At 39.0% G+C, this 20,565-nt stretch overlaps 1 protein-coding gene across 4 annotated transcripts in view; it reads left to right on the top strand.

The window, feature by feature from the left end:
• FNDC3A (fibronectin type III domain containing 3A) overlaps positions 1-20,565 on the top strand; it is a 111,874-nt gene that overhangs the window by 41,715 nt on the left and 49,594 nt on the right. The window contains exon 1 of one of the 4 annotated variants that reach the window (XM_066176155.1): positions 16,399-16,438. The exons of the other annotated variants lie outside the window; for them this stretch is intronic. Coding sequence (XP_066032252.1) covers positions 16,432-16,438 — 7 coding nt within the window. The 5' untranslated portion in view covers positions 16,399-16,431. Of the gene's footprint in view, positions 1-16,398; positions 16,439-20,565 lie in introns of those variants that run through there. 4 annotated transcript variants of the gene reach the window in all.

Below are 20,565 nucleotides of genomic sequence, written 5' to 3'. Positions count from 1 at the left end.
CCATTTGTCAGTCTCTAACTTTACAAAAACACTGGGCATTTCTTGGTAGACAGATAGGAACATATCTGTCTGTGTAACCACGTGTTAGACCAAAATGTTTCTTTTCAAAGGAGGTCTTTTAAATCTATGAACATTTTCTCATATACTGGAAATACATAGACTTCTGTGGAAACTTTCTTTAGGCCAAAATTTTCTTCTGTTAATATGAAATAATCAGCTACATTACAGTGATTCAGAAAACCAGGTTTGAAATACATGAATGGATTCTTGTTGTAGAAGTGAATTACTGCAGATCACTCATTCATGAATTCTTCCTATTGAAGGACAGATGAATGAAGATGACTCATCTTGAGGACATTTTGTAACAGTCCCAAGTTACAGCTAAAGGCTATTAAGTGTTACTTGACACAACAAGAGAGACCATGTTCTATATGTCTCTGCAGAGGGAAATTGCCATTTTCATAATAGAATAAGAAGAATTATGTAAATTGGAATGAGTCATAAATTCTTCATGCTTTGAAATTAAATGAAGTGTCAGTATTAAGGTTAGGCTCTGGGATAAAAGTTAAGCAAGCTTAACCTAATTTTTTCTCTTTGAAACAAGAAATAAAATTTCTCTGAAAAGTGTTTTCAAGGAAGTCAGGAGGAAAAGAAGATACATCAATTCTGAGACTACAGTAGTGAAACACAAACTTTAGTTTGTTGAAAGATCAACTTGAGCTTTGCAAAACCAAACCTGCCCATTGCCCAGAATATTATGTGAATAGAACTGTTACAGAATCACAGAATGGCTTGGGTTGGACGAGACCTTCAAAGGTCATCTACTTCCAACCCCTCTGCCGTGGGCAGGGACACCTTCCACTAGACCAGGTTGCTCAGAGCTCCATATAGCCTGGCCTGAAACACTGCCAGGGATGGGGCATCCACAGCTTTTCTGGGCAACCTGTGACAGTGCCTCACCACCCTCATAAAAATTTCTTTCTTATATCCAGCCTAAACCTACTCTCTTTCAGTTTAAAATGTTGCCTCTTGGCCTGTAACAATAGGCTTTGGTAAAAAGTCTTTCTTCATCTATTTTATAAACCACTTTATATAATCCAAGGCTGGAATAAGGTATCCCCAGCACTTTCTCTTCTTTAGACTGAAAACTCCAACTCTCTCAGCCTGTCTTCACAGGAGAAATGCCCCAACCTTCTGACCATTTTTTCACCCTCCTCTGGACCCTCTTCAAGTCCATGTCTGTCTTGTGCTGAGGAACCCAGGACTCCAGGTGGGAGGCAGAATCACCTCCCTCACCCTGCTGGACATGCTGCTTTTGATGCAGCCCAAGATACAGTTGGCTGGCTGGGCTGCAAGTGCACATTGCCAGCTTGTGTCTAGTTTTTCATCCACCAATATCCTCAAATTTTCTGCAGGGCAGCTTTAATCTATTTTCTGCTCTTTTCTGCTGTCAGGCTTGGCATGGTTTTGATTGTTTACAGATACTGTTAGAGCAGCCAAACTGAGCATCTTAAAGTCTGAAAGTAACTGCTATTTAAGTACATTTGAAGTAAAACCCCCTAGATTTATCTTGTTCAAATATCATCTTATGCTTTGGTGTTGAGTTTTATTTTGAAACAATTTATTAATACTGGAAGTGGTTAAAGACCTACCATAAATTCTGTACAAGTTGCTCCAGACCCCTGAGAAGGGACTTTGTTAGTTGCTAACGGTCATTTGGAGGTACTTCCCTCACAAGACCGCCATAGCTTATTATCAAATCCTAAACCGCTGTGGTAAGTGGAGGAGGTGTGTGCTGTCATTCTGTGGTGATTTTTAGAATGTACAAAGATACATGGCACTGCAGTAGTGGTCACATTTATAGACTTAAAGGGTGACATCACCTCTAGAAATACTGTATCTTTGTTAAATTACTCAGTATCCACATTAGCACTGGGCAAAGTTTAGGGATAAAAGAATGTTTATTTAAATACACAACTCTCTAGTAATGGAACAAACTAGCAAAAGCAATAAAACACTATTAACAAGAGTTCTCTCCTAGAGCTTATCCAGTCTTCTAGGTGGCTTAATAGGCTGAGTAATGGACCCCTTACAAGTAAACCCCGATGTGTATTACAGAGGTCTAGTGCTTTGGTTTTTCCAGCTCCCATTAAGAACAGTTTACTGAAGCCAGCCAGAGAAGCTGCTCTGGGTGCTCCTTTTCTTTCTGTAGGCTGAGAAGAAATGAATTGTTCATCCTTCTTTCCTTTTACCCGTTTCTCATTTCTAAATACTGAAGTGCTGCATGACAACATGTGTAAGTTTATTTGCTTTCCTTTTCATCTTCAGTGATGCTTTACAGCTTTTCTCCACAGTAGCCTTCTGAAAACACAGATGTAAGGTTTTATATATCAGTTCATTAAAAAAAGAGTCTAAAACACCCTCAAAACACCCTCACCCTAAATGGTAAATGATTTCAGTTGTCATCTCCATTCCTTCTATGTAGAAGATGAAAGATATTATGTAAGGCTAAAACTGGATATGGATACCTACATTAACATCCTTTTCTACATATTAATTTTAGGATCTCCACTGGAAGTATTTAGAGGGCCTTTAAAAAAGGCATTGAGGGAAGCTAAAACAAATCAACTGAAAGTATGGGGTCAGAGCAAGCTACAGTGGTTTGCATCTAATTAACTCTTGGTTGAGAGTGTCCATGCGGAGGGTCAGAGCTGAGTCTATAGGAGCAGCTTAACTCTAAAGCACCTCTGTTTGGGAATGACCTTCAGTATAAAAAAGTTTTGTTTTTTTAATTAAAGGGGGGTTTTTATTATTTCTAGGTATCTGCACTCAAACTAAAAATAATATTAGTATTGGCCAGCTATGTGGGAGTATGACTGCAGAGGAGACAGAATTCCATTTTGAATGGAAACAAGATGATGAGGGAAAGTGGTCACAAAGCGTGGTTGTAGCAGCTTGATTTGGAGCTGTCTCATTCCAAAATAATTTTAAGTAGGAGCTGCTCTTTTTATAACTTAGGTTGATAAACAGGGTCCATGAATGCCCTTGCAAATATTGTTGAGGACTTAACCCTTGTATCTTTTACTGGTAGGTTAGCTTAAAAATTGGATTGAGATATGGCAAATACCCTTCTGGTAAGGTAAAGAAATAATGATGGATTTAAGCCCTCACTGCAGTGCATGTATAATGCTCATGTCTTGGCTTTGACACATAGCACAAGTCCAGTTGGTAAGTCAAGTATTATTGGCAGGTAAAACTTGCCTGTAAGCTCTGCTGCTGCTGCTCTTCTAGTACAATTGCTGAATTGAAGCTGCGTTCAGACACATCTCCCTGATTCTGTAGGCCCTCTTGCAGTAGGGCAGAGGCAGTCTTCATGACCATTGTTCAAATTTGTTGTGCTAACTCAATGAAAATTGCAAAGTAGCGCAAAACAAGGTCATTCTCCCGACAAGAATAAAACACAGCAATCCAGAATTCTCTTCTTTAGATTGACTTCTCTCTGCTCTGGGAGTGGCCATGAGAATTACCCTCGTAAGGGAGCTCCCTCAGCCTTCTCTGGGAACTGCCTGACCTTGTCCTCCATTAATTCTGATGGCTGACCAGGTCTTTGTGATCCCAGTCTCATCGAACCATTAAAGAAGCAGGCAGGGATGACACAAGAAGCTGTTATTGGAAAAACTTACTTTATCAAGCTGCTTTTCTGCCAGAGCAGCTCGCATTACTGTGTGCCTACTTTGTTAGTGTTATAAATACTAGACTTCTAAGACATTCTATTCTCAGAACAAATTTAATTTGGTGAAAGTTTGATTAAAAAGCCAACTAGACTTGTTTTATCCTCTTCTGCAGCAGCAAATTAAAGAAAAAAAGGGAATGCATTAATTCATATCTCTCATGATGTTGATTGTCGTGTGTCTTAGGAAAAACATAGTTTTCTGCTATTGATTTCTGTTTAAAATGAGTTAAATAGACTCAATATCTTTATATGGAAAAAACATGTCTGTGACATTTTTTGTCTTATTTGTCATTCTTCTAATAGGTATTTTTTAACTTTTGTTTTAACTTAATTCATGCACTGTGAAATGTGAGTTCATGAAGTACTATATTCATTGTAAGGTGTTCAGTCAGGTTCTCCTTTTCCTGTTTGATTTTCTTGTATATTCAGATCAGCTAATCTTCCCTTGTACCTTCTTTAATCTTCTCCTTTATTCCTTCTTTTCACTACACTGCAGTCTCCACACTGCAAACTGAGCCTGACTGTAGGAAGATTCTGGAGACATTTGTTTGAAATATCAGTGCTTCAGCTGCATACTGAAGTCATCTAATTTTAGGTGTCTAAGTGTGTGTTTCTATATGTGGCCTTGGATCTAAGCTCCCATTGAAACTAGTGAAGATTTAGTCACTAGGTATAGTACACTCAGTGCTTTTCAGCTGACATCAGTTTGCACTCAATAGCTCTCCAGGCTCCACTGTCTGTACCAACTAGGTCTCCACTTGCTATAATGGGAATTTGAAGTCCTAACTTGCACGCAGACATATAATTTTAGATATCTAAATGAGATGTCTCCATTTTGGCACTAAAGCCTGACTATTATAAGCTGAAGTAAATAAGGCTACATCCTGAAAGTGCCTCATTTAGGTGTGTTGATTCACAGTTGTACCCTGAGTGAATGTCTTTTTCCTCAAGCACCTGAACTCTTCGAGCTCTTCCATTTCCATGAGCATATAACATCACATTTTACAAGGATGGTACTGGTTCTTGAAGGTGCATGTTGGGAGTTAATTTACAGCCCTAAGCTGCAGCTGGAGAATGCCCCTAATACTTGGTTTCCATTACTCTAGTCAGACATGTCTAGCCCCCAAGGCTGTGAAGTATTAACTCAAGCTGCTGAGATTCAGGTGCTGTTACTGCCTCTGGAATTAGCTGGATGAGCCTTGTATGTAGCATGTTAGGCTTGACAGGTTTGTGTCTGGCAGTATTATAATATTTCCATAGCTCTGCAATCAGTTAATCTGATTTCTTCTCTGACTGTGCTGTTGATGGGAAAGAAATAACCCTGTGTTACTTGCTTTATGGGGGAAAAGAAGGGGGGGAAATTGGTAGAATCTCTTCTTGGTCTCTAGTAAGTAGAAGTAGTTAGTAGTTTTTTCTAAGTGGAAAGTTTGTCTAATGTAAGCAGTAAACAGTTTGAATTAAATAAAAAATTAGAGCTGTGGACATTTTACGTAGTATTTTCACTTAATGTACAAACATTTAGCATAATTTAAACTGATAGCATTTTCTTTATCTTAATTGGATGCAATCTGATTAACTGAAATAATAAAGATTCATGAAGATTGCTAACCTTAAGAGTGGAAGAAGCTCCTTAATTTCATTATCTGATTATTTAAAAAGAAAGGGTGCTTTTATTTTGTAGAAACTCAAACTATGTTTTTAAATGGACTTTGTACTGGGTTTCATGAAAATGGAAAGGCTAGAACTTAGTATATAAAGGACTTTTGCTGGGTCCTCTTTCACAACTACGTACAGTACAAATACAGGCTGGTGTGTCATCTGTTGGAAAATGCTGTGCGTTGTTAGATGAGGCCTCAGGAGAGTTCCTTGTAGTTCTGCCCTGTGCAATTCAAGTTGTATTGCTGTGTTCTTGAAGTATAGTTGTAGATGTCAAACTATTCAGACTTCTATCCCAGAATTACTGTTAGTAAGAAATAGCTTTGAATTTATGTTGGTTTACTCTTGTTCCATTTGTAGTCATGGCTGCCTTACCCTGTGCCACTGCCACTGTCAGGCCCTTGGTAGTTGTGAAGGGTTGCAGACTGGAAAGGAAAACAGTCTTCAAAGTTGTGGAGAAGCTCTCTGTGGCTATTGTTTGTACAGTTTTCCTCAAAACAAAGCCAGTTCCTCATACATGCCCAGGCTGTCACAACCGTGTCACAACCAAGCTTACAAGCTGACATGACTCTGCCTCCAAGCCTTCTCTGATGCCTAAAGTTGTTGGGTTTAGTTGTTTAGTCTCCCTTTCCTTCATTTTCACCTGTGTAAGGCTAATGTGTTGATGTGTTGTCTGTTCTTTCAAGAATGTAATATCTAACTAAATGCTGCAAATTTGAATCCAGGTATTTTTAACTCTGTTCATAGTTTTGCTTTTTTTTTTCTTTTTTTCTTTTTTTTTTTGGTAGTAATAGATGAATCAGCAGCACATGGCTTGATAGATGTGGCTGTGCATGTGTTATTAATAGTAAATTAATAGCTGTCTTTTTTTGACTGTCTGTGAAATGACTGAGGTTTTGTGAGCTTCTATGACTTACGTGATCATGTCGCTCCTCAACTTTATTTAAAATCATGGTAATATAACTTCCCCTTCTTCCTTTTGCAGACATGCAGCAATCTGTTTTACATCTAAAGCAGTTTATTATCCAAATGAGGGAAAGGAAGAAGAGACAGAAGATAACCAAGGTCATTACATATAGGCTAGCTGTGCACAAATACAAAACAGCTCCTGTGTAATGTGAGTTAAAGACTGGTTACAAGTAAGTTCAGCCAATTAAAGCCATTAAGAAACCATGTAATCATAAGGAGTTTCAAAGCTGGAAGGGCCAAATTCATTGGAAGTGAGTACAGCTATCCACACTGCTGTTCTTGTTTCTTTATGCCAGAGAGAAGCTCTTGGTTGCACTCCAAAGGGCTTTCCAGTTGTCCTAGAAAACTCAATTGTCTACAGCAGGTGCTCTAGGACATAATTCAAAGAGCTTCAGATGTTTTCAAGTGAATGTATAGCATCCAGTAATTTGTAGGTGGGTCTCAGTTAATGGTACTGGAGCTTCTGACAGCTTCTGGAAGCTGACAACACCTTCCTTCCCTTTTGATTGATCAGCTGTTCAGTGAGGATATGGTTTATCTCCTTTGCTTGTTCTCGATTTGTTTTTCCAGTAGCCATTCCTCAAAAGTTTCCTTTCCCTTTTGCCTTGATGCTCTCTATATGGGCCGTTTTCATAAATACTGTGTATAATGTGTTTCCCTTGGATGATCTTTGGAGTTCAGAGGTTGAATAGATGTGCCTTTCAAAGCAGCTGAAGAAAGAGCTGCAGTCAGAACTATAAATGCCAAACCAGAAGTAAATATTAATGCTCATTAATAATTCTTCAAAGGAGTTAATATACAGAGAGTGGTCAGCCTTTCTCTTCTCTGTCTTTCCAACAAGTTGTCTTTAAGGTAGTCTCTTGAAAGATAGAATTTAAGTGAAGTGCTCTTGTGTTGAATCCTCAGCTGCTTTAAGCTTGAAGAGTTTATATTCTGAAAGACACCACTCTCTGGACAGAGTTAACTCTTTTGGTTTATGCAGCCAAGAGACATCTCAGTAAAGCTCTTAAGCACCAGGTAGATTTGGAAAATTATATGAAACATACTTAAGTTTGCATTTATTCTTTTTGTTATGCTTTCTATATACTTTGTATTTAGTTTCTTGTTTTGTGATCAGGCGAAGATTTTGGATCAATTCTTTTAGATGTACCAAAAAAAAAGGTACTTTGACACTTACCTAGATATAAAATTCAGTTAAATCTGAAATCTTATGTGACTTTTTACTCTTATTTTTCAAGTGATAGCACATACAAATAAAGCTACCTTGCAGGCACATCCTTGGGGTGCTTAAAGCCCGAGGTGAGATGGGGAATTTGAGAAGCTAAACTGTGTTTTTTCTGAGAGAGATTTTTTTTCTGAATTGGGGTCAAAAGCAGAGTGAATATCTCCCATTAGAGTTTGACACTGCTGGTGGTGCAATTTTGGGGAGCATCTGGTGGCTATGCAATGCATTAACGAGTGAAAATATTTAGTAAGTTACAAGGGCAGTCTAAACAACTGAAACCAGTTAAAGTTCTTCCAATATGAATGAGTTTTAAAAATCACCTGCTAAGTGAGCTGAAAAATAAGAGTGAATATAAACAAATATTGATCAGAGGTGCAGAGGACTGGCTAGTGTGAGACTAACTTCCATTCATTTCCCTGATCTGTACTACAAATGGATACAAGAGGTCTGTCAGGTGTGAGGTTTTTGAGATTGATTATTGATGGTTTGATCACTTTTTCGCTTCTGGCCCATGTGTGTTAGAACAGTGCATTTCTACACAGGTTGTAAATCTGACATGATATCTATGTATCATTTTCAATAAAATATTTGTAAAAGATTTGGGTTTATGCTTACTACCCCTTTCTAATGCTTATGAAAAGGAAAATTGCATGAACAGGAGGAAAATGTACCTTGGAAATACCCTAGCTTTTGTTTTAATTGCAGCTATATACACATCAAAGTTTCCTTGCATCACTTTCCAGCAAAGATATGACACATAGTAGATTATTAATATGCCCACACATCTTTCTCTGTTCATCCTCTGTCAGGTCTTTCAAATGCCATACGGAGCAGTGATTTCTCCACAATAGCTTTCCAGTTGTGCATTTTGTTCTTAGAATTGTAGTGTGTTGACTTTTTTTTAGTTACTGAGCCTTGTCCTCTCAACTGAAAAACAGATCTATTATTTTTGATGGGAAAAAGTCTAGTCTCGTGTTGGTGACTGTAGTTAAACAGAAGGGTATTGGGTTTGGAGTTTTTTTCAGAAGCTCATAAATGTATGTTGCTGGATCATCTTCTTGTATGGTGCTACTGTGCTGCTGGGTCTGGGCCAGTAGTATAGCAAACACTTCTGTGCAGCTTCAGAGAGCTGGAAAAAAGGTCTGAAGTGCCTGAGAACATTCCACAGAGAAAAAGAGGCTTAATGTTGGGTAAGGTTACATCTATTTAGGATATAGTTTCAGTGGATATGAAGGCCAGTGGGAAGCAGATAGGACTAGAAAATGCAGGTGTTAAGAATTGCAGGTATGCAGTGGAGTCTTGAGGCCAGATACCTGCATGTTGCCTGTTTCATTGAATACGCAGCACAGAATGCTTTTGATCACTATTTCCAAAGAACTTCAGCGGACTCAATATAACCTTTTTTTTTAAGGTTCTAAATTGTGCATGAAATAGGAAAGGATTGAATGCTAAAGTATGATGCACAGCTAGCCTAGGATGTAGATATATTCCTCCTTAATCACTCAGTAATCAATGCACTCAGGTGTCTTTCAGCTAACAAGACATTCTAGAAATACTTGGTATTTCAGCAAAGCTGATCATCCAGACAACTCTAATGGCACAGGAAATCCGTATTCCAGAAGTGGTTAAAGATCAACAAGAACATGCAGTAGTTGTCCAAAGGAGTGTTGTTTGAATGGTGCCACTGAGCTGGGTGAAATGCAGTTATATACAGTGCAAAGTTGTGCATAAAATTAATAAATTATAGATGGGGATCTCCTCACTTGAAACTTGATAATGAGGAGGAAGAAGCAAGCCGGCTATCTATTTGACTCACGAGATAAATATTATCTCCAGTATAATGTATCTGTGAAGCTTAGTGTGATCATAAAATGCATCAGGACTGTCATTGCTAGTATAGCTTAGGATGTTTAGTAGCATTATACAGGATTCTGCTGAGATTTCAACTGTAATTTGATAACTCATGTTTGCAAAGGATGAAATGAAGCTGACTCCAGGTGTTGTGAAAAAGAACTGTTAGGATAGTCAGGAGAAAATATAAAAAGAAAGTAGAAGAGCTTCATTTACTTGGCTAAAAACAACTTTTGATGGAAAACAACAGGGATTTAAAAAAAAATAATGAATGCCAGAGCTAGTTTAGAGTCCAGTTAGCTATAAAATGGCTGTGAAATACTTTTATATAATTACAAGAAACCTGGCCCCATAGGAGAGTGGTTCTCTAGAGGAGTAGTCCATGGCTTCTCAAATAACAGCTTTGGTATTGGTCTTCATGCCTCTACAGAGACATCCATTTATGGTGGATCTTGATGTATGATGATGGAGTAGAGGAATGAAATTGCAATTTCAGGTGAATAGACTTCGTTTGTGAGGTGTTTTTCAGGCCTTGAGCCCTCATGGTTCAACAACAGAAAATTTACATCTCCTGCATCCAGACAGTAGTGAAGCAATAAAAAGATTTCTGCACAAAGGGCACATTTACTTTACCACTATTAAGGAATTTTCTTGTCTCAGCTCCTTCATGGAGGGATATATTGATCCATACATAATGTATTGTAAGGCACTCCACCATATGCATGTGTCTTTTCCTTTCTTCTGGTTTGGAATGACAACTGTTTTATGTCTGAGCCAAGTTATTTGTTTCATCCCTGGCCTCTTGTTTGGCCCAGGTAAGTAGATTCCTTACATACTTCTTTCTGACTCCAGGTTCATTTTGGATGCCAGAGCAATGGGTATGTTACTTTCCAAAATGTATTTGGTTACAAAGCAAATTGAATTTGAAGAGAACACTGCAGTGGTATAGGCTTATCTTGATTTCTGGTCCCAGCTTACTGTTTTTGCAGGTATTTTCTTTAGGCTTATCTTGATTTCTGGTCCCAGCTTACTGCTTTTGCAGGTATTTTCTTTCTGGTAATATATGTTTATAAACATTACTGAAAGCTTTTTATCAAGAAAAGCCTTTTTCATAGATGCTCTTAATATTTGAGCTAACGTACTTCCCATGTGTGGTAACTTGCTGGAGATTTGTAGAAAATGATGCCTCATTGAAGTGATCTGCGAAGAGTTCATTGTGGAGAATCAAGGAGTCTTATAAAATACCAAAAAGACCAAATTTTAAACTTCAAATTCCAAAACAAACTTAAACATACAAATTTTAAAGTCTTTATTAGTTATTAGTTGGACTGCAGACCCTGAAAACCATTTTCATATCACTGTCAGCAGTAAAATGTGAGGTTTGCAGTGCAAATTGGCTGATAGTGTTAAGGGATTTGTGCAATAGTAGAAGTATTTCACTGCAGAAGAGGCTGCAGATGTTTGTAGCAAGCATGGCACCTTTATGTGTTGCTAAGTCTGACAATATCAGTGCTTTTTTATGTGTATCCTCGTTTGGGATTAATTTATTTGGGATCAAATTTCTGCAAAGCTTTTGGACATGAAAATTCTTATATGTAGACCTTAAGTCATTAGCAGAACGAGAAATCTTAATCTAAATGTTTAAGTATTTATCATGCTGGTCGCAGTGATACCAATGTTCAAGATTAGTAGTTTTTCAGTCAAACTTTTATTTCCAGTGTCTTCAGAGCATCCCCTATTTTAGCTGCATTCATAAGCTTGTTATTAGTGAAAAGACAGAGAAAAATATGTCTGTGGGAAGAATTGTGATTGCAAGGGGTCATGTTTAAGATGCTTGGATTCCACCTTAGTTGTAACTTGGATTTAGCTGCAGAAGTATCAGATGCAGCCCAGCTCCTGTTTTGACCATGGAACTCCCTACGTGCCTCTAACGCTACAAAGTTTGAGGCTGCAGGGGACAGTCAGGAGACAGACACCAAAGATAGAGACAGTATATAAATTATGCCTTTCTGTCTCTCCAAAAAGAAAGGCTGCTTGTCTACTTGGGTTATATTAAGTTTATACTGAAATGCAAACAGCATCATCAGCAGGAAATTGTTTAAAGCACTTGCCCACAACCGAAAAAAAATCTGAACTCTGCAAGTACCACAGAATTTAAACCTGTAGCTCCCCAATTCCAGCAGTGTCCCTTAGCCAGGAGGCTCTGGGAAATTCTGAGTTGGCCTTTTCTTTTGTTGTCTTTTGGAGATGGGCATCTTCACCTCAAAAAAAGATTCTAGAGGGAAAATACGTGGAAAGCAAGCTGCCTTTTTCTGTTGGTGTAATGGGGATTCCTCTATGATTTAGGTGAAGTCCTGGGTTCTACTTCCTGTTTGAAAGGCTGGCTCTGAATTTTCCACTTAGAAGCTCTTGGATTAAAGGAGTTAAACGTGTTCCATTCCAGTTTCTAGTGGTCCATCTCCAGCAGAAGTGAACATGTTATTTCTTAGTTCGATGTTCATAGCACTCTCCTAAATAGAAGCAAGCTGTGGTGAACGTGCCGAAGCAGAGACTTGTCTTCTGGAGGCAGCCAGTGAATCATGCTGCTGAAGCCAAGTGTTTGCTTTAGATGCTGCAAAGTGTAAGGTGTATGACATCAGATGTTTTCAATTTGGTCTTAAGTCTCTCTTTTGTCACATGATTCTGTAGAATTTGCCTGGGTCTTGTTCCCTACAGTTTGTGGCATGACACAATGATTTCTCATCACAAATGTCATATTTTGAATTGTCAGCCTCAGGGATTGTTTTCTCCACTCATGATTTGAAACAAAATTGTGTAATTAAGTGTGACTTCAAGATCTATTTCATGGTTAAGAAACCTACATCTGTACATTTGTTTGTGGAACTGCAGTGTTGCCAGAAACTTTGTAGATGGACTCAAGTGAACAGCACACATGGAGACATAAAAATAATTGTATGCAGTGAGTGTGAAGAGAGGTAGACCTGTAGGACCAAACTCTTTCCATTGCTTTGTATTATTACAAATAATCTTTTTATCTGATCAGAACAGCAGACTCACCTAATACAAGAACCACATCTAAGAGAGCAAAATTTCAGCGAGACGGAGCTGTTGGGTGAGAGGGTTTTTAGAAGTCAGCAGTTGACATTCACTTTTTGTATTACACTGAGAAAAAGATTTATCTCTGGTTTTGCACCGTAGAACTCTAGTGGTGGAGCCAATGTCTTTCTAAATTTTCCTGGTTTTCCCTTTTCTGCTAAATCATGTAGAATTCTGGATTATGGGGTTTCTGGAAAGCTGAAATACCCCACATCCTACTAACTTAGTTTTATGTCTTCTAGTTAAATATGATCACTCCCAAACTGGTCCCTTCAAAGGAAGATGCATCTTGTATTTATTTTACATATTAGGAAGATTTCAGCTGTTAATAATTATAATAACTTTTGTTCTGCTGTGGTTTTATTTTAAATGGGCAATATGAATCTGTGTTGTATTAATTTATATAATTAGATTGAAACCTAGACAACTCAAAAGTTTTCAAATGAAAGTACTTGTTTTTAGTAGATTCCAGAGATTCACAGTAGTATGTCTTTAGAGGTGTCTGCCTTGGATAGAAATAAAAATTTGAGTTGGGCACCGAATTCCTTCTTGGCAGCCTTTTCTGATAATAACTTCTTGCTGTGTTTTCTGACACTGTCTATGATATATTAATCCCAGTTTCTCAAACAGATATATATATATTTTATATATATTTATATATTTATATATATATATTATATTTATATTTTATATATATATATCCATAAATATATCTATCTATATCTATATCTATCTATCTATCTATAGATATAGAGATAGAGATGATAGAGATAGAGATAGAGATAGAGATATAGATAGAGATAGAGATAGAGATAGAGATAGATATATCTCCATGGACTATTCTCGCTTGTCCATAATTTTAAAATACCTTACCTTAGGATCTGGTAAAATTGTTCCAGCATTTATATGAATGCTATTGATTTTCTTAATCAGTACATTAGATTTGTATAAGTGTTACTCAGTAAGTCATATTCAAGCCATTTTATGTATCTGTGTGTATGTATATACATAGATATGTGTGTGTGTATGTGTGTGCATAATAATTTGGGAAGGGGTAATGTTAAGAAATTTGCACAAAGGAAAGGATGCTTCTTTGAATGCCAGCTGAGACAGCAGAATGTGCCAGATAATTCTACGTTCTAGTTTCAAGCCAGTGTAGCCAGGTAAGTAAAAAAAACCCCTCATTAGTGTAATAAGTTGAATATCAGGATGATGAAGAGACTTTCACAAGTAATTATACTATGCAATACTATTCTTAGCACAATCAGGCAGGCAGGGGGAGGAAGTTGAAGTTAATGCTTGTTCTTTCCAAGATCTGTCTTCTCTGGATCAACACAGTCTTTTGTAGAAGACACTGTCTACACACCAAGAACTGCCAACTGTTGAGACTCACTTGTGCTTTTCACTCTTAAGCAGCTGTCAGTAGCAGTGCTTTTTAACTTCCTGGTCTGCAGTCCTATATGGGAAAAAAAGCCAAACCCACCTGATTAGAAAAACACCAATTCTAGTAGTAACAACTGTTAGATTATTAAATTGTAGATTATTCTGAATGTTGTGAATCAAGCACAACATGGTTAAGCAGCATGCACAAATATAAAATTTCAGTTGGAAAAAATTTCAGATCTGTACTGCACAACATCAGTGCTAGGAAATTAAGCTCTTCTTGAAGAAAAAGCTAAGCAAATATGCAGTGCAGTTAGATAAGAATGAGTGCAGATTATTTTTCCTGCAAAGAATAATAACGTTTTTATCAAAGCCTCTCTGTGTGGTGTATCACATTTGACTCCCTTTGAAATGCAACAATTTATGGTTCACCCAATATTTAAATTGGAACTCTGTGAGGGAGTTAACAATTTTTTGACGTAACTCTTCAACAGAGTCACTAAATCATTGCCCTAAGCTGGAAAACTAAACAGAGTAATTCAACAGTCTGGGCTGCACAATACAAAGTGTATGTTGTATTTCCACATTAACATCTTTGAATTATTCTTACTTTTTTTTAGTGAAGTAGAATTCGTCACTGTGGCACACAGTTGCTTCAGAAAGTAGGTATTAGAAGTCTTATTATTGTAGTATCTCAAACGACTACAATCATTCTTCTGCAAATTCCCAAGTGTAACTTTGCATTACGAAGTTTGTGCTGTTCAAAGGCATGGAGTTGCAGTCTTTTTTTTAATTACAAAATTGCACCATGGTCATTGTTTAGAAACAGGTGAAATAGAACTGCGTTTAACATCTGAACATTGAAACCATTGTCACCTTTTTCCTTTGAAAGTGTATCAGGCCATTATAAAAGAAAACTGATAGCTGCATTCGTGATAAAGTGCTATAGGAACCTGTCATCTCTGCACTTTGCCAGAGAAGGGATTTTCTTGTGAATATGTATGTGTGGTTTCATGGGAAAGATCAGGATCTCATTAGGTTGTAATCTTTAGAAATACTCTAGTTAGGCTTCATAGCTTTCTGCTCTTTTATCCATTATTCCAAAGTCTCTGTAAAAGAAACTGATGCTTCCTTCCCTCCCCCCACTTTTGAAAGGAACCACGATAATGTCTTACCTTCCGTTTTTCCTTTTGTTTGCCAGCCTGCTGTCTACTGATAGGTTTCCTTTTTTTTTTTTTTTCCTAGTCAGTTAGTACGTTTCAATTGATGTTGCGGCTTTGTCAGCTGCTGTTCCCCTGCCTTGATGGCAAAAGTAGACAGATGGATGGGGGAAGGGGAGGGATTGTTTTGTCAGGATGAATTTAGAGCATAAGGGATGCGTTAAATTGACAGCACTGCCAGCTGAAGTCTTCTGATCACCTGTGTCCTTGCAGAGATCCCAGATCCTTATGTTTCTTCTCCAGTTTAGGCCAAACAGTAAGTTCTGTGCTTGCTTTCCTTTTTTCTTATTAGTTGCTTTTATTATGTTGCACCTAGTATGTGTAAAGTTGAGGTTAACCTAAAGTATTAATTTGGAAGTGTTTTCCCGGCATGGCTTACAAGACAAACATAGACCAGTTGGTGGTGGTTGTTGTTACTGGATTTTTTAAATTAGTTGTAGCTCTTGGGAGCCCAAAATAAAACTTTGAAGTCTTAGCCCTTATGTAAAAGACAGAGTGGTGCAACTGTTTGTGGCATCTGGGACTATTGATTTACTGCAGCCCATCAGTGTTAGAGGGGTGTGCTGCTACGTCAGCTGGCGCTCTATTGTTTCAGCTGCTGTGGCCTTTGTGTTTGATCCTGTCACTGCTTGCGTCAGTGATGCATATCATCGCCCGTGTGATGTCAAAGTGTGGGTGTTCGGTTATAGAGCCATAGTTAACCTAATGTGCTGCAGTAAATCCTGAATGCTATTTCCTCCTGGGGATAGCAGTGATTCATCACCGTTCACATTAGACTAATGCTAAGTATAGCACTGTTCATGAGCCGCAGTATCCAAATAGATTAGTATCAAAGTCATTGCAGCTCTCCAAACGCTGGGCCGGAAAGTGTTTGTTTGCAACCAGATCGGTTTGTGCACCCCCTTTCTTAGGCGTAAACTGATTAGCAGGTCAGCTCAAGGAAAATCCTCTGAAGGACTGGGCCTGAGTAATTCTTTAGCTCTTAATTATGCTAATTAACGTAAAAGCCTTCAGCTGAATGACTCGGATCACACCAGGCACTGACAGTCGGTAGATTACCGTACAAAGCGGAGCGGGGAGCCCCGCGGGATGGCGGAGGACGTCGCTGTCCGCGGGGGCGCTGCCCCTTGAAGTGGCGGCGCGGGCGGGGCGGGGCGCGCAGAGGCCGCGGGGCGGAGCGGAGCGAGCCCGGCCGCGCACCTGAGGGCCCCGCCCCGCCCCGCCCCGCCCCGCCCCGCTGCCGCGGCGCGCCGGGAGCTGCCGCCCGCCCGGCCCGGCCCGGCCCGGCCCGGCCCGAAATGAGCGGTAAGGACTCCCGCCTGCCCGCTTCGGCCGCCGCGGTGAAACACGACACCTGCGGGCCGGCGGCCTCCGCGGTTGTGCGGCAGTGGCGGATGGGGGAGAGCTGCAATGGCCGGGGAAAAAAAAAAATAAAAATCTGTGGGGCAGGAGTCGGAGCGCGGCCAGGCCCCTCAGCCGGTGGTGCGCTCTCGGAGGGGGGTGGCGGCGGTCCCGGGCGCCGCGGTGGCCCCGGAGCCGTGAGGGGAGCTGCTCTGGGAGGCCGTAGGAGCCCGGGTGCCGAAGCGCAGGGCCGGGCGCCCAGTGCCCCGGAAGAGCATTCCCTGCCCCGGCGCTGGGAATCCGGTGTGTGCACCTTTGCCCGGGGCTTTTATGAGCCGCTTATAATGGAGCGATGCTTCGTGGTTGAAATAAAAAGAAATGGTGTATCTGCTAGGCGAGCGGTGGCGGTGTCCTCAGGTCTTCAGGTGTTACTATGTTTAGATCAGCTTCTCACGATCCTAGCGATGATGCAGCGCTGGTAATTTTGCTGCATGATTATGGTGGCTGTAAGGAGCATAATGAGGTTTTTGTAGTCTGCTCAGATGGACACGATGGCGAGGTTCACCAGCTGTTGCCAGGGGAAGGAGGTATTCCTCCCGTTGGTGGGATTTTAGGACAATAATAAATTCGGAGTGTGGTGAAACATCTGTTTCTTGGGTTCAGTTCCATTACATTAACCCTTAGTGAGTTTGATGAGACATTTTTCAGTAATAAAGTAACACGAGTATGTGTTTGTTTCCACTCCCACAATGTTTCTTTTCCGCTTACAATGTAAGAGAACTCGTATACCTGAAAATGTATCAAATATTTGAGACCTCCCCTTACCAACAATCAAGTCATCAGCATTCATTATACGGTGATTTGGATGAAATCAATTCTATTTATGTGCAACATGGAAAATTAAATGTTTCCTTAAAATGAATTCTTGATCCTGTTGTTTGCTGATTCTTTATAATAACTCTCACCTCATAGTAAAACACACTGGTTTTGTCATGCAGCAGTCCAGCCAATACCTAAAAACATGAAAATTCCTCTTACAGTGTATTGCACCACAGGAGAGCTGCAATCTTCACATTACCAAAGAAAAAAATGCGTTTTTATAGCATATTAGTATTTTATCTTCAGATAAAAATTTTGCAGGTTGTAATGTGCTTCCTATCAAGAAATCAGCAATCTTGCTGTAAAACACAGCATTCATTTAAAATACCTGTCAAGTCTGCCAACTTTTTGTCCCCTGCTTATCATTTTCTTGGGTGTCCATCTAGAAATTTCATTTCACAGCCACCTGGAAACCTAATCAGAAGTAAATTAGAATTCTTGAATATTCAAATATGTTTTCAATAATTCTGGTACTTTAAAGTGCAAAGGATGGGATGCAAATTTCGAAACTACTGATTTGATTCTGTTCTAATACTGCAATACTTTTTCAGGTTCACATGCAGTTTATGCCTTTATTTTTGTGACTGCTAGATTATGGTATACTGAAAATGGCTTTGTGGACCAACCTTTGCACTGGATGGGAGATAACTGCTCTGTGTTTGTTTGAGAGATTAAAGTGTTAAATAAGTAAGCCTTAAAAAGGTTGTTAAACTATATTCTCTAGACGCTTCAAGCAAAACAAAACCAAAAAGCCAAACACAGATAATTACCAGTTCTCAGAGAAAACGCTTGCTTATGTGAGTTTCGTCATCCCCCAAGGACATTGTGTTCTGTAAGAAGTTCAAGTAAACGTGGTCTTAATTTTCTGTTTACTTGAAACTTACATAGTTTAAAATAGTGAGTTTGATGGAAGTGTCAGTGTTTTGTACTCATTATGGCAAAACTGCAGATAAGCAATGCAAGATACAAGTTGCATAAAATCCACCTTCTTATGTAAGAATTAAACCATTTTTATTTCAATGGCAACTTACAATAAATGTGCTTCCATTAATTTTGACCTTTTTGAATTTATTGTTGGAAGGTAATACACTATTTGAGGTTTCTCTTGCTGATTTTTGCTTCACTTTAATTTCTTTTTAGCACTTCATACTCTGGAGGAACTTTTGCTGAAACATTTTTGAGTTTCAGATGAGCAAAAACACTGGAAGAATGTTCAGTTCTCTGTAGCTTACTGTAGTCTTTTTATTCTTTGCTGCTGCACAGTTCAGTGAATAATTCATTAAAGACCTTGTTCTTAAAAAGTCTCTTCACCCCCTGCCCCTGTTGTGGGTTAGCATTTGGTTGATAATAAGGCTGTGATTCTTTTCGGTAACATGTTTGCAAACTTCTGTGTCTTATTGTAAAGAAGTTCCTATTATATGTGCAATCAAGTTGGATTGCATGCTGCTTTTCTAAGAAGTGCTTTCCATTCCTTTTCCCTGCTCTTGGCTTTCAGACAGAGGTACCTTTATTTTTCTGTTAAGTCCATACATATCAGAATGAGGTATGCTAATCTTATTTACTCTACTTTGCATTTACTTAGTACTTTCCATTTGCAGATCCTAACAGAGTTTTAAAAAACATTAAGGTGGAGCTGCAAATGCCCTTTCAGAAGTATGACTGAAACTGTGCCAAGTTGGATTGGTACTTTTAGTAGCTTCAATATCCTGAATTGGAAATTTGCAGAATGTAGCCTGCAGTGTCTGAATCCCAACCTTCTGTCTTGTCGCAAAGCTTGTTCAAATGATACTGTGTTTCAGTATTTCTTCCATTATTAAACTCCAGTGTTTGTTCCCTTGTGTATTTAAAACACAGCAAGGTAAGGATGTCCCCCTTGAGCCGGCACCAATGTGCTTGCTCTGGTAAAGGCCGGGATCAAATACTAAAGGGCATGAGGATAGGGCAGGCATGCAGAAGGAACTTCCTTGTTCATGGAACAAAAGTAGTACCTGTATTTTTTACAGCTCTTAATGGATTACTTCTCCCAAACTGAACCTAATCTTTCGTTTCTACACTGTTCTTAAAGCAAGGAGTTACATAATTTAGCTGTACATTTTATGAGAAATTCCCTTACCTGTTTTAAAACTTACCTGGTGAATTAGTTAACTATTTCTGGTTCTTGCAAATGAGAAACTATAAATTATCTATCTTCCCATTTTTAGGTGTTTTTTAAATAGGTCTTTTACTGTTCCTCTGCTGCCAGCCCTTTTAACCATCTTCTGCGGGAAGAATATCTTGAATCTTTCCTGACAAACAGATGGAAAGCCACTGTAAATGTTTTTTTGTTGTTGTTTTCTAGTCCTGTGTATTCTTTTTGAAATGTGGCGTCAAACACATTGCTCAAGGATCTGAGGTACAGCATAGATTTATAGCACAGTGTGATGATGTTTTCTGCTTGTTCCCTGTTCCGTCAGTAATGATTTTTTGATGTTCTCTTTCTTTCTGCGAATGCCACTAAACAGCACTTGACTGGGATTTCTTTAGAAATCCATGTAGTAGCTGCATTGTGTGTTTGTTTACATCTGATTTATGGCTTCTCACTGTAAAGAAACACTTCTGGTTTTATCCAGGTGCATCACTTTCCACTTGCCACCATTATTCCTTCTGGGTTTTTGTCATCTCGTCAGTGAGTACTGTGAGATCCTTTACAGCACTCTGAGAACATAGCAACAATTTATCACCTGGCTGTTCATTTTTCATTCTGGAAACTTCGTTTAGTACACATTACAGGTTCTTTGGGTGCCTGCGGGACTCTCTTTGGTCACTCAAAGAACTTCCAAAGCTGGTCATTTATTTCTCTTAGTTTCCTGTTCTCCAATCAGTTATTAATGGAAAGACCTTTTCTCTTTTTAATCAAAGGCAGCAGTACTTATTTAAGAGTCTTTGAGAGACATTGTCAAAAGCTTTTTGAAAATCCAAGTAATGTGACAGCATCCCTGTTCACTTTGAAGGTACCTGATTTTCTAGGCAATACTTTACCTACAAATGCCACCTCAACACATTCTCATTCTCTTGTTTATCTAAGTGTGTGTAAACTCCTTTCTTTATGGTTTGCACGGTACAAGGATCACCATGGTGTTCTGACTTTTCCTGTTAGCTGGAGCAGACTAACTAGTTGGTAATACACTGGCTTTTCCCTGAGACCTTGTGTCTCATTTGCCACCTCCCACTTC

The sequence above is a fragment of the Chamaea fasciata genome, unplaced genomic scaffold (genome assembly GCF_029207755.1).
Source record: "Chamaea fasciata isolate MVZ Bird 193981 ecotype frontalis unplaced genomic scaffold, bChaFas1.0.hap1 SCAF_2, whole genome shotgun sequence".
NCBI classification, from domain to species: Eukaryota; Metazoa; Chordata; class Aves; order Passeriformes; family Sylviidae; genus Chamaea; species Chamaea fasciata.
The sequence above is the reverse complement of the archived record's forward strand: the minus strand, read 5'-3'. Positions and strand labels throughout refer to the sequence as shown.